The sequence below is a fragment of the Macaca thibetana genome, chromosome 3, assembly GCF_024542745.1.
Source record: "Macaca thibetana thibetana isolate TM-01 chromosome 3, ASM2454274v1, whole genome shotgun sequence".
Lineage (NCBI taxonomy): Eukaryota > Metazoa > Chordata > Mammalia > Primates > Cercopithecidae > Macaca > Macaca thibetana.
In genome coordinates this window covers 28,838,960-28,853,367 of record NC_065580.1, presented here as the reverse complement: position 1 = coordinate 28,853,367, position 14,408 = coordinate 28,838,960, and the positions used below count along the sequence as shown (strand labels likewise).

The window sequence follows — 14,408 nt, the reverse complement described above, 5'->3', positions numbered from 1 at the left end:
GTGGGTGTAGGAATTCAGTTTAAGTGTTGAGAGGACAGAAGGACCCTGAGGGAGCAAGAGGAGATGATGGCCCCTAACTCCACAGCTCCTGACAAAGGCTTTCTCTGGGACCGCACTTGAGATTCTGCACCCTCTTTTTGACTAGGCTGGTTCTCGAGCCCTGGCTAAGCCAGGCTGAGCAAAGATCCTGCAAAGTCATCCCTCCCACCTTGATATCCGATCAAGTTCCTCATCCCCACCTTTGATGTATAAGTCCTTGGCCTGCCTTTAGCAAGAATCCCCCTACCTCGATGTCTTCTCTTAGTAATCCCACTGATCCTCTCTGTTTTCTTTGCTGTGTTCAGTTTAAGCACAATAAGTCTCTCCTATTGAAAGAACCATGGTCCCAATCATAATCTTGAATTAGGTCTTACATTTTAACACATGTCAGGATAGTTTTTCTTTAACTCTCTCAACTGTGACCCTTGGTTGTGTCCACTCCCCTTGTGTGGGTGTGGAAAGCATGTAGACCGTAGGGAGGGTGGGATGGGAAAGGCTATGGGAACTGGGGCTCCCAGGACAGACTCAAAGGTCCCGGAGCCCCTGAAGACGTTATGGAGACCATGAGTGTCTTCCATTTATTCAGCTGTGACTTGGTGGAAAGGATACCAGACCCACAGTCTAGGAAGTATAAGAAAGTCTTATTATTTATTTATTTACTTATTTGAGATGGAGTCTTTCTCTGGTGCCCAGGCTGGAGTGCAGTGGCGCGATCTTAGCTCACTGCAGGCTCCACCTCTCAGGTTCGCGCCTTTCTCCTGAGTAGCTGGGACTATAGGTGTCCACTACCACGCCCGGCTAATTTTTTGTAGTTTTAGTAGAAACGGGGTTTCACCAGGTTAGCCAGGATAGTCTTGATCTCCTGACCTCGTGATCCACCCACCTTGACCTCCCAAAGTGCTAGGATTACAGGCATGAACCACTGAGCCCGGCCGAAAATCTTATTATTGATAAAACCATTAAGCCTTCCCTATAGTTCAGACGCCAAGGAACCCTGATAATTTACTCAGACTATAAAACATCCTTTGTATATCATTTCCCCGATACAGTTCTATTTTGTTAGTGGGGTCATGAGAATTAGGCTTCAGATCCATAAAAGAGGCCACAAACCTCTTTCCTCATCCTGACCTGCCCTGGTGAAATTCTCTGGCAGGGCTTGTCAAGCATGTGGTCTTGGAGCCAGCTCAGGTTTGCTTTGATAGTCTTAACTTTTGTGTTTTTTTATTCTAGAGGTAACTCTATGCCAGGTTTATAATCTGACCTCTCCTATCAGGATAAATTCCATCCAACACTGTGGAACTTTCTTATTCACTGAAAAAACACTATTTAAATGCCAAGTGATGAGCAATATGGTACCCTTGGCACAGACTTTTTCAGCTCCTGGAGCAAGTTCCTGACCTTGTAAATGGAGAGGCTCAACCTTTATCACTTGAAAGGAATGGGAGAGGCATTGGTGAGGCCTGCCTGTCACACTGTCAGAGTTGCAAGGGTGGTTGGGAATCGCATTAGCATTTTTGAGGACTTGAGTCACTCTCAGACGCTTTATAAATACAGCTTGACTCAGCCACTGTATGACTGACTCCCCGGGAACATGAGGTGGACACTGTTCATTGGGGCCCTCATTGGGTCCAGCATCTGTGACCGAGAAAAATTTTTTGGGTAAGTTCCTTTTGGACTTCTTCTTATTTGGTTATTTCAGAAATATGGGAGCCAAATGGAACTGAAAATGAATGGCTGATCATAGCTCACATGGAGGAAGGAGGCCTGGGCTCTTGTTCCAGCTTTGTCCCTGTGTCATCCTGGGCAAGTCCACTCTCTTCTCTGAGACCCAATTTCATCTGTGAAATCAGGACTAGATGATCACTGCAGTCTCTCCCCAGCTCCCTCATCTCCTGCCAGTTCTTTTTCTGCCTAGTTCTTATTTATAAGGTCAGTTCCAGGCATCTGCTTTCTTACTCCTACCTTATTAATTACAAAGAGTTACTGATTACTAAGAGCTACGTTATTAATTACTAAGAGTTACCGGTTGCCAGAAATGGTTTGTTTCCAATTTCCGCCATGCTTAAAGGGAAACCCTGGGTCTCAAGCTTGTTGGTTTCACTTCTTTGTTAATGGCGAAGGCTTTGCAGAGCTGGTGCTTTCTCTTGATCTGTATGTAGTTCAATGCTCTACCCCTGAGCTATACCCCCTTCTGAGCTGGTGCTTTCTCATTGGCTTCTGGGACGTGGAGATTTCACAGGTCTTGCCTAGACACAGCTATGAAAATGACATGCAGAGACACATGCCTGTACCCCGTGTGTGTGTGTGTGCGCATGTGTGTGCACACACACACACATGCTCAACACGCTTCACGCAGAATGCTTTGAGGTTTGCAGGGGAGAGGACATTCGGGTGGTAGGAGAGAGAAAAGGGATACCATGGTGCCCTGTTAGAAGACTGAATTACAATAACTCATTACTGCGTAATACTTTGCCATTTGCAAAGAGCTTTCATGTACATTATCTTTTGGATCACGCAACAACTTTGCCAGGCAGGGGTGTTATTTTCTTCCATTTAAGCATGAAAAAAAAGTCAGCCTTGGAAATGTTAAGGAACACGCCCAAGGCCACTTAGTAGGGAAGCAGGGGAGCTGGAACTCTGAACGTAAAACTCTTTTTGCTGTAACACAAGTTCGTCTCCAAATAAAATCCTGTATCTCTTGGATCTATCTCTTAGTTTACTTTCTATTTTACTCTCTGGCTAATGAGACTTTGGGGTTGTTTTCTGAGGTAATTACTTATATGAGATTGACTAATTTTTATGATGATGTCTTCTGTTCACACCTGTGTCTCTATTGCCAAACAGCTTAGAGGGGTTAGGCACAGCAGGTGGCCAGGGATGATTTTCCCACAGGTGGCTCAGCAGTAGGTGTGTAGTGACTAGACTTACTGCCGTGTGGGCTGACGCATGGAACTGTCAGGCTCCCACTGCAGCTATTCATGTGACTGAAAGATCTCTATTTCGCAAGATACAGACCTCTCTTGCAATGCGGTGGGCACCTGGGCTGCGACAGCTGGGCCAGGCCCTAGAATGCTCTCTGCAGGAATTTTGCACAGAAAAAGCTGTGTGCCTGAGCTGACTGCAGATGGTTTTAACTGATAGTGTCATTCTCATCCCCAAATCTGTTCTCACGCCACAGTAGGAAACCTAGCAAAGGTAGTGGAATTCTTCCTGGGCCCTTTAGAGATGTCCCGGACACCCAGCTTTTAGAGCAAAGGGAACATTTAGAGCAAGGAGAAGCTGGCCTCTGAGCACTCGAGTGGTTGGGAAACCAGGCTCTGGATTGGCTGCTGAAGATAAGGATGATGGTTCTCCCCACTGCCCACCACCCCTTCCACTTCCTTCTCTCTGCCTCACCTATCTCCCCAGTCTCTCTTGCTTTACTGGAGTCTTCTGCCCTGGTCTTCAGAGATCTTCCGGATGGGACAATGGCCAGGATGCCTAGAGGAACCGGGCAGGCAGAGAACAGGAACCATTTGCAGAGCTGGTTATAGCATCAGCAGTAGTTGGCAGGCATCTAAGGGTTCTGTGAAACCATCTCTTAATATTATTTGTGGTGGCTGCTAAGCCTGGCTAGGGAGGCAGATGAGAAAGGCACAAAGAATGGGCCACTTGGCTGCCAGCATGGTGAAAGGGGAGGGATAGATGCTCAGTCACCAAAGTGGGGATTGACTATCCAAAGCACAGATGCCTGTGAGGGTGAGGGAGCAGGGGTGCCAGCCATTGCACTGGCAGCAGCCGGACGCCCTGGCTATTGGAGAGGATCGAGTTAAGAGGAGCTGCGAGAACACCTGTGTGGAGCAGGAGGGGCAGACATGGCCGCCTGTAAATCCCAACACATCCGACTCCTGGGCCAATCTTCCATCTTCAGAAAGAGCTCAAGTCTTTGAGTGAATATCCAGATAGTGGAGATAGGATGTGCTCCACCATCTTGAGTCTCATGAACTGACAAGGGTATTTTCCAAATACAGACAAGGACAGTGAGGGCAAGAAAAAGGCTGTTCTTCACATGGCACCCCTCAACGTCCTGCCTGCTTTCGGGTGTTGCTGTGCTTCTGTTCACAAGGATAATGCTACCGTCGGGTGCAGTGGCTCACGCCTGTAATCCTAGCACTTTGGGAGGCCGAGGCAGGTGGATCACCTGAGGTCGGAAGTTTGAGACCAGCCTGACCAACATGGAGAAACCCCATCTCTGTTAAAAATACAAAATTAGCCAGGTGTGGAGGTGCATGCCTGTAATCCCAGGTACTCGGAGAATCACTTGAACCCAGGAGGTGGAGATTGCAGTGAGCTGAGATCGTGCTATTGCACTCCAGCCTGGGCAACAAGAGCAAAAACTTTGTCTGAAAAAAAAAAAAAAAGGATATTGCTACTCACTCCCACCACTGCCAATGTTCAGCACTATCTGAAGACTGTTAAGACTTTGCCTCCTCTGGTCAGGAAAAGCTTCATGGGTGATGTGAGTCGGTCCTAAAGATTAGATGGGACTAGATGGGCCTGACAGATGAGAAAAAGGATGGATTGCAGGCAGTGGGAACAGCATGTACAAAAGCATACAAAAGTACATAGTGAGTTTGGGCTGGGTCCGAGGTGGGGTGGAAGGGAGAAGTGAAGAAGAGACAGATGAAATGGGCTCCACTCTGCACCTGCTCTTCTGCCCTGCCGCTTTGCATGCTACAGATATTTCTTTGACCTCTGTAGCTTGGCTGATTAGAGCAGGATGAAATGGGTTTGCGGATTTAATCATCCTCAGGGCCAGGCAGAGACACGGTGTCCCATTGTCCTGGACTGTGCCCAGGAATGTGCACAAGTTTTGTCGTGAAGTCACCACTTTGGAAAAATGAAAACGCATGTGTTGGATGAATGCATAACATGATTTTCATACTCAAAGAGCTTCTTATTCTTATGTCCTCCTTTATTTTCTCCTCCTGTTCCTTCTTCCTCCCTTTCCTCTTTGTGATTGTTGTAGCCAGTGCTGTATTTTACACATGTCTAATTGTGCTAATAAATATGTCACCACACAAGATCTTTCTAGAAGCCCCAATTTTTTTTTTTTTTTTTGAGACAGGGTGTTGTTCTGTCAGCCAGACTGGAGTGTTGAACTCCTGGGCTCAAGCAATCCTCCTGCCTCAGTCTCCCGAGTATAGAATTGCCATTTTAAAGAGTGGCTGGCCTACAGCTGTGAACCACCACGCCCAGCTAACAGTTTTTCATTTTTTTTGTGGAGACAAAGTCTCACTATTTTGTGCAGGAGGATATTGACCTCCTGGCCTCAAGCAATTCCCTCACCTTGGTTTCCTGTAGCACTGGGATCACAAGTGTGAGCCACGGTGCCTGGCTCCATTCTGTCTTACATCGGTGCCTTTTTTTCAAGGGTGCTTGCTGAGGTCGGGGAAAGATCAGATTTGACGCCTCATCTTCCCAGGGCGGCAGGTTCAACTCTTGGCAAGCCTGTAGGGTTCAGACTGAGACCTGCCCACCCAGTGGTATCTCTTCAGGGCCCTCAGCAGTGCCCACAGGATGCAGTTACCTGCTCCCCTCCAGGACCCTGTGGGGGGACCAGGTGGGTTAGGAGAAACGGAACCTTCGGCACTGGCATCTCCGCCTGGCCAGCCACCTGCAGCAGGAACGGCTCTGTAGTGGACCTTGACTCCTTGAGGCTGGCCTAGACCCACTGGAGAGCCCCTAGAACCTTCCAGAACCCAGCAAAACCCTGAAGGGCCATCTGGATGAAACCAGTTTTCGGCTGAGGAGCTGCCCCGTGGGGCTGCACACTCAGCTCCCTGTGACAGCCATTCACTCTCAACAGGTCCTTGAGTCACAGCGGCTCTCTTTGCATTCACTTGTGTCAAAGGGATGACGCAGTGACAGCATCGAGTGCGGATTCATTGGGGCCGTCACCTAGCAACAGCCTAATGGCTCCCCTGTCTCCCCCAGCCAGCTGAGAGCACAAAGGCAGCTTTTCAGGCCCCGCTTTCTCCCACCCACACACAGGACCTTGGGGGCCCGCTACCCCTGCCGCCGCTGCGGAAGCTAAATCACGTATATGAAGCAAGCTCAGGACAAACGACAAAGGGGACTGAGACTGGCCGGCCCCGTCTGTGTCCTTTAAGGGTACCCTCTCTCCCCGTGGGGAGGAGTGGATCCCAAATCCAGCCTCAGCACCATGGGCCATAGTCAGTTTCCACCCAAACGAGCCTTTGTATGGGGTTCTGGAGCTGGAAGGGACTGAGCGAGCACCAGCCTCGCCTGTGTTTTAAGAGGGCACAGCTCACCCTCCCAGCATGGAGGTGCTGTTTTCTTTCCAGCACGGAGGTGCCGCCAGGGTTTCCGTCCTCAGCCCTGACAGTGAAGAAGTGCTTCTTTATGTCTTGAGTTAGCTTTGCGTGTAACTCAGGCACATTCCTTCCTGTAAAATATATATGTTTTTCATTATAAAGTAATATGACCACATTACAGAAAACAGATACAAGGGGGAAAAAAGTAAGTCATCCATAATCCCACGACCCGAACATAAGGGCTGTCAGCATTTGGTATATTTCCGCTGTCTGTTTTTCTTCCAATGCATCTGCTTTTTCCATACTTATAATCATGGCATGCGTACAATTTTGTGTCCTGCTCTTTCACTTAATATTTCCCTTAAAGTTATGCCATAAGCACTTTTTCATAGTTGCCATGTAGCCTCATTTTTAATGGCCATACATTAAAACCAAAGACTAGACCATTTCCTTTCTCTCGGCCTGGTTGCGTCTGGGATAGGAGGCTTGGGGTTTCTTTGCCAGCTGAAAGCTCATCATTATCTTTTGCTCTTTTTCTCTTTTTTCTTCTTCCCCAGGGACCAAGTTTTTAGGATTAATGTCAGAAATGGAGACGAGATCAGCAAATTGAGTCAACTAGTGAATTCAAACAACTTGAAGGTATCTGCTTCTTTTTAGCTCTCCTGAGTGTTTTCTAACTTTGGTAGGAGAAGACTCTTGCTCTACTGGTATTATTATTTTTATTTCTGAGGAGTCTCTGAATATAATCCCGTGTGAGTCCACTGGCCATTTACACAATTGATGGGGCCAATGGGAGAAAGGGAGCACTGTAGTTGACATCACAGCTGTGGTGTCCTGGGAGAGGAGATGCTTGAACAGTACATGCCCCATCCTTCTAGCTGCCATCCACTTATGATGCTCGGTCTCTGCCAGATACTGCTTGTTGGGCGGGTCCGACCAGACACAATTGTGAAACGGACAAACTTTGACCTTGGGCAGAGCCCAGCCTCTCAGGGATCACCCTGGCTTTTGGCAGTGTTCTAGAAGAATGAGCTCATTGTACTTTTTACCTGAACTGTCCTTTAACCTGGTTTCATTTCTGTTCCCTTCAGCTCGATGTCTGGAAATCTCTTTCCACCTTCAATCGGCCTGTGGATGTCCTGGTCCCATCTGTCAGTCTGCAGGCAGTTAAATCCTTCCTGAGATCCCAGGGCTTAGAGTATGCAGTGGCAATTGAGGACCTGCAGGTAGGTAGACTATGCCCCCTGCCTCCTGGTCTCGCATAGGACCAGGCAGCCAGTCCAGAGTAGACCGTAGTGATTTGCAAGTTCTGGTTTTATCCTTTTCTATTTTATGGATGAGGAAATGGAGGCAAATGGAAGTAAAGTGCAGTGACTTGTTAGAGGAACAACCTTTTGTAGTAGAAAGGGCGTAAATAGGCCAGGGAACCACACAGATTTGGATCCAAATCCTGATTTTGCTAACTACTAGTGCTGTGTGCTATGTCTTTGGACAAGTTATTAACCCGCTGAGCCTCCATTTCTTCATCAGTAAAATGGTGATAGTGAGACCTTTGTCATGTGATTTGTTGAGAAGATTCAGGATTAAATGTATGTAAAATGTCTAACAGTGCCTGGCATATCCTAGATCTGCTATTAAGCCATAAGTCCCTCTTTCTTTTCTTCTTTGAAGTCAAGTGGCAAGAGCAGAGCAGGGGGAGGGTGTGGGGGACCTGCCACAGAGGCACCCTTGGAGACAGGGGGAATGTCATGGATAGCCCCAGCAGAGGGAACGCCATCCTCTGGCCTCACGACCTGTATCTGGCTCATGCTCTCTCCTTCACCGAGGTGGGTTATGGACTAATTGGTGATCTGGCCCGGGAGTTTCCTGATGGTGTTAGCAGCTATGAGCTTATTAATCATCCTCACATGTCACAGACATCTGCCAGGAACCTTCAAAGTATGAGTGGTTATAAGAATTTCTTTGTTTCTGAATGGTTTCCCAAGCTGTGTATTTCAGAGGCACTGGATACCAGATGCGGGCTCATGTCTAGAGAGTTCATACTATAGAATAGCCAAAGAGCGCATACGTTGCTTCCAGGGAGTAAGTGGATTTTGAATGAGGCCATGTAAATTGGGCACCAAGAAGTAAAAATTTTTTTTTTTTTTCCTGAGACGGAGTCTCTCTCTTTCACCAGGCTGGAGTATAGTGTGCAGTCTTGGCTCACTGCAACCTCCAACTCGCTGGTTTAAGCAATTCTCCTGCCTCAGCCTCACGAGTAGCTGGGATTACAGGCACGCGCCACCACGCCCAGCTAATTTTTGTATTTTTAGTAGAGACAGGATCTCACCATGTTGGCCAGGATGGTCTCGATCTGCTGACCTCATGATCTGCCTGCCTCGGCCTCCCAAAGTGCTGGGATTATAGGCATGAGCCACCGCGCCCAGCCAAGAAGTAAAATTTTATAAAGATATGAAAGAAATCTGACCCCCTTTTAAATCTTGACATTTGTGCTGCTTGATGGGCTGAAGGGGCCGCCATCTTGGCTGACCCATATGCCAAGATATGGCAGAAAAAACGTAAAACCTGCGTCTGCAGTGGATCACTTCACAACATTGCTGTGTGTTTTTAGGCCCTTTTAGACAATGAAGATGAAGAAATGCAACAGAATGAAGGGCAAGAACGGCGCAGTAATAACTTCAACTACGGGGCTTACCATTCCCTGAAAGCTGTAAGTGTTTCAGAGTGGGTTAAGATCAAGGTTCTCTGCCTCCTTAATTTTGTAACCTCTCTCCTTACTTCCAGGAGACATTAGTCTTCAGCACAGTATCCACTCACTGAGGGGCTAAGATGTGTACACTTCAATTCCTGTGTAATTCTTGGATTGCTTAACTCCTACCAGCACCTGAGTGTCATGAAATACAGCCTGGCTATTTCCTCCCTCAACCATCCTTCTTTCCTTAAGCAACTCCTTCAGAACACCATGAAAATAATTGCAATCATTTCTAGTCCTTGTAATTCAAACTTCTTCTACCCTACCATAACCCCTCTATTTTACTCACTCAGAATAAAATGTTACTTATTCCAGGCAAGTAGACAAGCAGCGATTTCCAAGGTTAACCAAATATTTCCACTCATTTATCATGACTACTTATAATGTATATAGTTGTTCCATCATGCATTTTGGTGCTGTGTTTAGTTAGGAACCACTTGATACAGATGGCTGACTTTCAAGGTAAGCCAAACCTTCAAATGAAAAAATTGAAGTAGAAAAATTTCCTGGGATACTGGAACTTAAGAAATCAAGAGAGGCTGTAGAATAGAACTGTACCATGAATGCGGTACAGTTCTCTTACAGCCCTCAGTGTCTCCATTCATCTGCAGACAACTAGCTCAGGAACACTCCCCCACATCTAAATTAGTGTTCCCTCTGGTGTACCTTAATACATGTTGTTCTTGATATACAGACATGGTGCTGTTGGCATGCATTTCACAAGGCATGTACTTCAAGTTGTTTCTCTTCTTGAGGGAGGATTTCAAAGGTTGACTATTTCCACTTCTTTCCCATGCTTGTCGGTTGCTTTGTTTATTGCATACACTTCCAACGGCTCTGACCCTTGATCCCTCTTGAGACCAGTGACATACATCTGCAAAACAGCTGGATAAAGTTAGGAGTTCAGTCTCAGGCCATGGACGAAAGCAGAGCTCAGAGCCCACACAGGGATCAAGCTCGTGACATAAGCCTCATGAACATGGGGCCCTCGTCAACTGAGCTAAACAGTTGCAAATGTCACCCAAGACCCTGGAGGGGCCATCGCCTCACCTGCCGGCTGCTGGAGCCTCACCATCTCTCACGTGCTCACCTCTGGTTTCTCTGGTGTGAGGCGCCCTTTACAGCAATCTTGTCCTCACTGTGAAGCTCTCTGCTGTGGATAACTGTGCCACCATCATCCTAGCTCAGTCACATGCAGTTCTTCCTAAAAACAGCTTTTAAGAACTTGTATTCTAGGCTGGGCAAGGTGGCTCACACCTGTAATCCCAGCACTTTGGGAGGCCGAGGTGGGCAGATCACTTGAGGTCAGTAGTTCAGGACCAGCCTGGCTAACATGGTAAAACCCTGTCTTAACTAAAAAAATACAAAAATTAGCCAGGCATGGTGGCAGGCACTTGTAGTCCCAGCTACTTGGGAAGCTGAGGCAAGAGAATCACTTGAAACTGGGAGGTGGAGGTTGCAATGAGCCAAAATCATACCACTGCACTCCAGCCTGGTCGACGGAGCCAGAGTCCATCTCAAAAAAAAAAAAAAAAAAAAAAAAAAAAAAAGCTCATACTGGCTCATATAACCACTTAGGCTTTCTTAGGTCTCTAGTGGGAATTTCGTGTTGGTCTCTGCCAGAGTTTCTGGTTCCAAAGCCATTGTCTGTGTTGTGGCAGTGGTGGACAGTGTGAATTTGCACTCCACACTGGGACACAGCTTGGTGTTTTGAAAGCAGTGAGTGTGGCCCAAGCAGTGAGTGTCTCCCAAGGCTCAAGGCAGCTATCCTTGCTTTTCCTCCACTCTCTAGGGTCAGTGGGTAGAGTGGGTAGAATTTGTAGGCCCTTTTTGTGGCCCAAATTGCCCATTCCTAGCTCTCAGATTCCAGCTCCTTGTGCCATGCTGGGTCCTATGGCTCCCCTCCTAGTCCAGGTTTGCCCAAGCCTGTAGCACCCAAGGCAGAGATGGTGTTCTGTGGCATCATCTCCCACCCTCTACCCTCCTAGTTAATTCCTTCTTTGTTTCTGGCACCTACAATTTCCTCTTGTTTATCTTTTTAACTTGGCTGTGAATCATTTTCCTTGTATTTTACCTGGTTTGCCTATATATTTGGAGGTGGTTTCTTGCTTCTGCTCAGTCTACCATATCGACAGCAAGTCTGATAAACCCTTTAAGCTTGACTTTGTTCTATATTAATTACACATTTTCCTCTTCTGTATAGTTCCTTCTTCCAGTCTTAAGGCCGAAACAAATACATTTGTTTATTTTCTTTTGGCCCTCAAGTGGTTTGAAAACTAAGATGGATAAATTCTATTTAAATTGAACTTTTTTCCCAAAAGCAAATAAGGGTATTCTTAGCCATTTATTTGCCTTTCTTCACTTACACTCTCAAAGCCTTTAGATAAATTATCTCCAAAGCGGCGCACATGTATCCACAGGGTATAAGCAAGATAGTCCACAGGGATGAAGGAAGAAACGATTACAACTTCTATTTATATTTCTACATATGTTTATGTTTATTATTAACACAACCATTTCAATTGTTTAATAATGCACACAGTATATTTATATCATTGTGTGTGTGTGTGTACATATATATGGTGCATGCTAATTTTTTATTATTTTTGAGTAGAGAAAGTGATCACAGAATTTTAGAAAGTAATGATTTAAGAGCTTTGGAGCTTTCTTTTTATTTTTTATTTTTCAGACAGGGCCTCACTCGCCCAGGCTGGAGTGCAGTGGTGCATTCACAGCTCACTGTAGCCTAAACCTCCCAGGCTTGAATGAATCTCCCACCTCAGCTTCCCGAGTAGCTGGAACCACAGACACACGCCACCACAGCTGGCTATTTTTTTTTCATTATTTGTAGAGCTGGGGGGGTCTCCTTACTTTGCCCAGGCTGCTCTCGAACTCCTGGGCTCAAGTAATTCTCCCACCTTGGTCTCCCAAAGTACTGGGATTATAGGCATGAGCCACTGCATCTGGCTTGTTTTTATTTTATTTTATTATTATTCTTAAATTTTAAAATTTCTTTCTTTTTTTAAGAATCTTATTCTTAAATTTTTAAATGTCTTTCCTCTTCCGTATTTTTTATGAACTATTTTTATTTTTCAATGTTTCTTATAGAGATGGCGTCTCACTATGTTGCCCAGGCTGTCTCAAACTCCTGGCCTCAAGCAATCCTGCCGCCTCAGTCTCTCAGAGTGCTGGGATCACAGGCATGAGTTACTGCGCCTGGCCCCTTGTCTTTGACTGTCCAGTCTAGTACAGTGACAAAGGACACAGTGTTAGAGCAATATTGCAAAAGCCTCTCTAGTTTAGTGGACTACAATTTTGTGAACAAATAAAGTGTGCTACTCTCTAGAAAACTGCAGAAAAGGACTACTCAGGCAGTTCTCATACTCAGCATTTCCATGCTGATAATATGGTCAACTCCAAGATTAGAGTCCCGGAAGAGATAATTAAGACCAACAAAGTAAATCACAGATACCCAGCCAGAGCTGAGCAGATTTTTAAAATGTCCCTGGGTTCGCTCTTTCATGCTTCAGATTTACCACGAGATGGACAACATTGCCGCAGACTTTCCTGACCTGGTGAGGAGGGTGAAGATTGGACATTCGTTTGAAAACCGGCCGATGTATGTACTGAAGGTGAGGCCACAAGCATTTGGAAGGATCTCCTGGGTCCTCATGTCCAGGACCCAGCCTCAGACCTCTGAAAAGGGCAGCTTTTTGAACTCCTTGACTTCAGGGAGGAAAGTGAGATCAAGACACGTTGTACCTGGGCTGGAATTTGGTCTGACAGAGTCCTCTGCTTTTGTCTAATGTAGGGGGAGTTAGAAGGAGCACATCTCATCCAAGTTTTGGCTGAAAGACAGGATCAGAGGGAGGCGATTAGTATTCCAGAAAGCTCTCAGATGGGACAGAGTCTTTTACTTTCATTCTCACCTCTGTAAACAGCCGGACAACTCAGGCTTGTGGCACTAAGCAAATTACCAGTGGGAGAGGAGACCTGCCGCGGAGCTGGATAATTACATTTAAATATTTTGCCAATCTGATGGAGACCCTGGCTTCATTAGCATCAAGCTCTGACCCAAGGGAGCCCAACACTATGGCAAAGGCAGGAGCCAGGATTCATGACTGCCATTTACAAAGAGCTATAGCGAGCCCCGCTTCTTCTTAGTTTAAAACCAAATTCATTTATCTTATCGACCGAAACAGCCTGGTTTGTGTACCCTTGTGTCTCTCGCTGTTGGGATACCATTTGAGGTCTTTCAAGAGACATAACATTATCTCTAATGGCACCAGCATCATAAAACACAGTAACGATTGTTTCCCCCTCCCATTTACTCCGAATGCTGGAGAGGTTCAGGCTGCCTGGAGCTGCAGCTTGGCCCCGCAGCCAACCAATTAAGCTTCCTGGTCACGGATAAGCTCGATAAATAGATGGTGCCCTTAGGAACATTTGGTCTCTGAATTATCTTAAATGAATTAAATGAATGGGAGGGAGCTGGAGAGAGGAGAAGTGAGCAGAGATGTGGGCAGGCGGTCATTTTTGAGCCTTTTCTCCCTTCTGCAGTTCAGCACTGGGGAAGGCGCACGGCGGCCGGCCATTTGGCTGAATGCAGGCATCCATTCCCGAGAGTGGATCTCCCAGGCCACTGCAATCTGGACGGCGAGGAAGGTCATGTCGCCTGGTATTAGCCAAGAATGCTGATGGGCCCGGGGTGCCCCTGAAGCATGCCATGTAGCTGGGCCTGGGGCACGAGGTGGGAGGGTGCTCTGCTAAGACCCAGTTGGCTGGGGGCCTTTTCAGAGTGGAGAAGTAAATGGTCAAAGCCCCTTGGTCAGCTCATTGCAGCCAAACGATTGCATTCCTGCTGGTGCACAAGCTGATATGCAGCAGAGGTGGGCCTGAGCCTCTGAGCGCAGTCCACCCCACAGAAAGGGAGTGGAGCAACACCCAGCGGAGGCCCCACAGGCCCTTGGGGACCTCATTGCCATCTCCATCTCCTAGAAAGGCTGCTGGGAGGGCAGCTACTCAAGAGGCTGAGGCAGGAGAATCCCTTGAATTCAGGAGGTGGAGGTTGTGGTGAGCTGAGATCATGCTATTGCACTCCAGCCTGGGCAACAGAGCGAGACCCTGTCTTAAAAAAAAAGAAAGAAAGAAAGAAAGAAAGAAAGAAAGAAAGAAAGAAAGAAAGAAAGAAAGAAAGAAAGAAAGAAAGAAAGGCTGCTGGGAGAGGAGGGTTGCATGTGGAGGACACATCTTCCCTCCCTCTTCATTGGAGGTTCAAATTCCTAAAAACTATTAGATGT

General features: G+C 46.8%; 1 protein-coding gene across 2 annotated transcripts in view; it reads left to right on the top strand.

Moving 5' to 3' along the window:
• The first annotated feature begins 1,583 nt into the window (after positions 1-1,583).
• The window catches only part of CPA4 (carboxypeptidase A4), a 47,543-nt gene continuing 34,718 nt past the window's right edge, over positions 1,584-14,408 (top strand). Inside the window, exons 1-6 of one of the 2 annotated variants that reach the window (XM_050785025.1) lie at positions 1,584-1,698; positions 6,914-6,995; positions 7,448-7,582; positions 8,968-9,066; positions 12,639-12,740; positions 13,669-13,773. In XM_050785025.1, coding sequence (XP_050640982.1) covers positions 1,631-1,698; positions 6,914-6,995; positions 7,448-7,582; positions 8,968-9,066; positions 12,639-12,740; positions 13,669-13,773 — 591 coding nt within the window. In that variant the 5' untranslated portion in view covers positions 1,584-1,630. The remainder of the gene's footprint in view (positions 1,699-6,913; positions 6,996-7,447; positions 7,583-8,967; positions 9,067-12,638; positions 12,741-13,668; positions 13,774-14,408) is intronic. The other variant, XM_050785026.1, reaches the window with a different exon arrangement.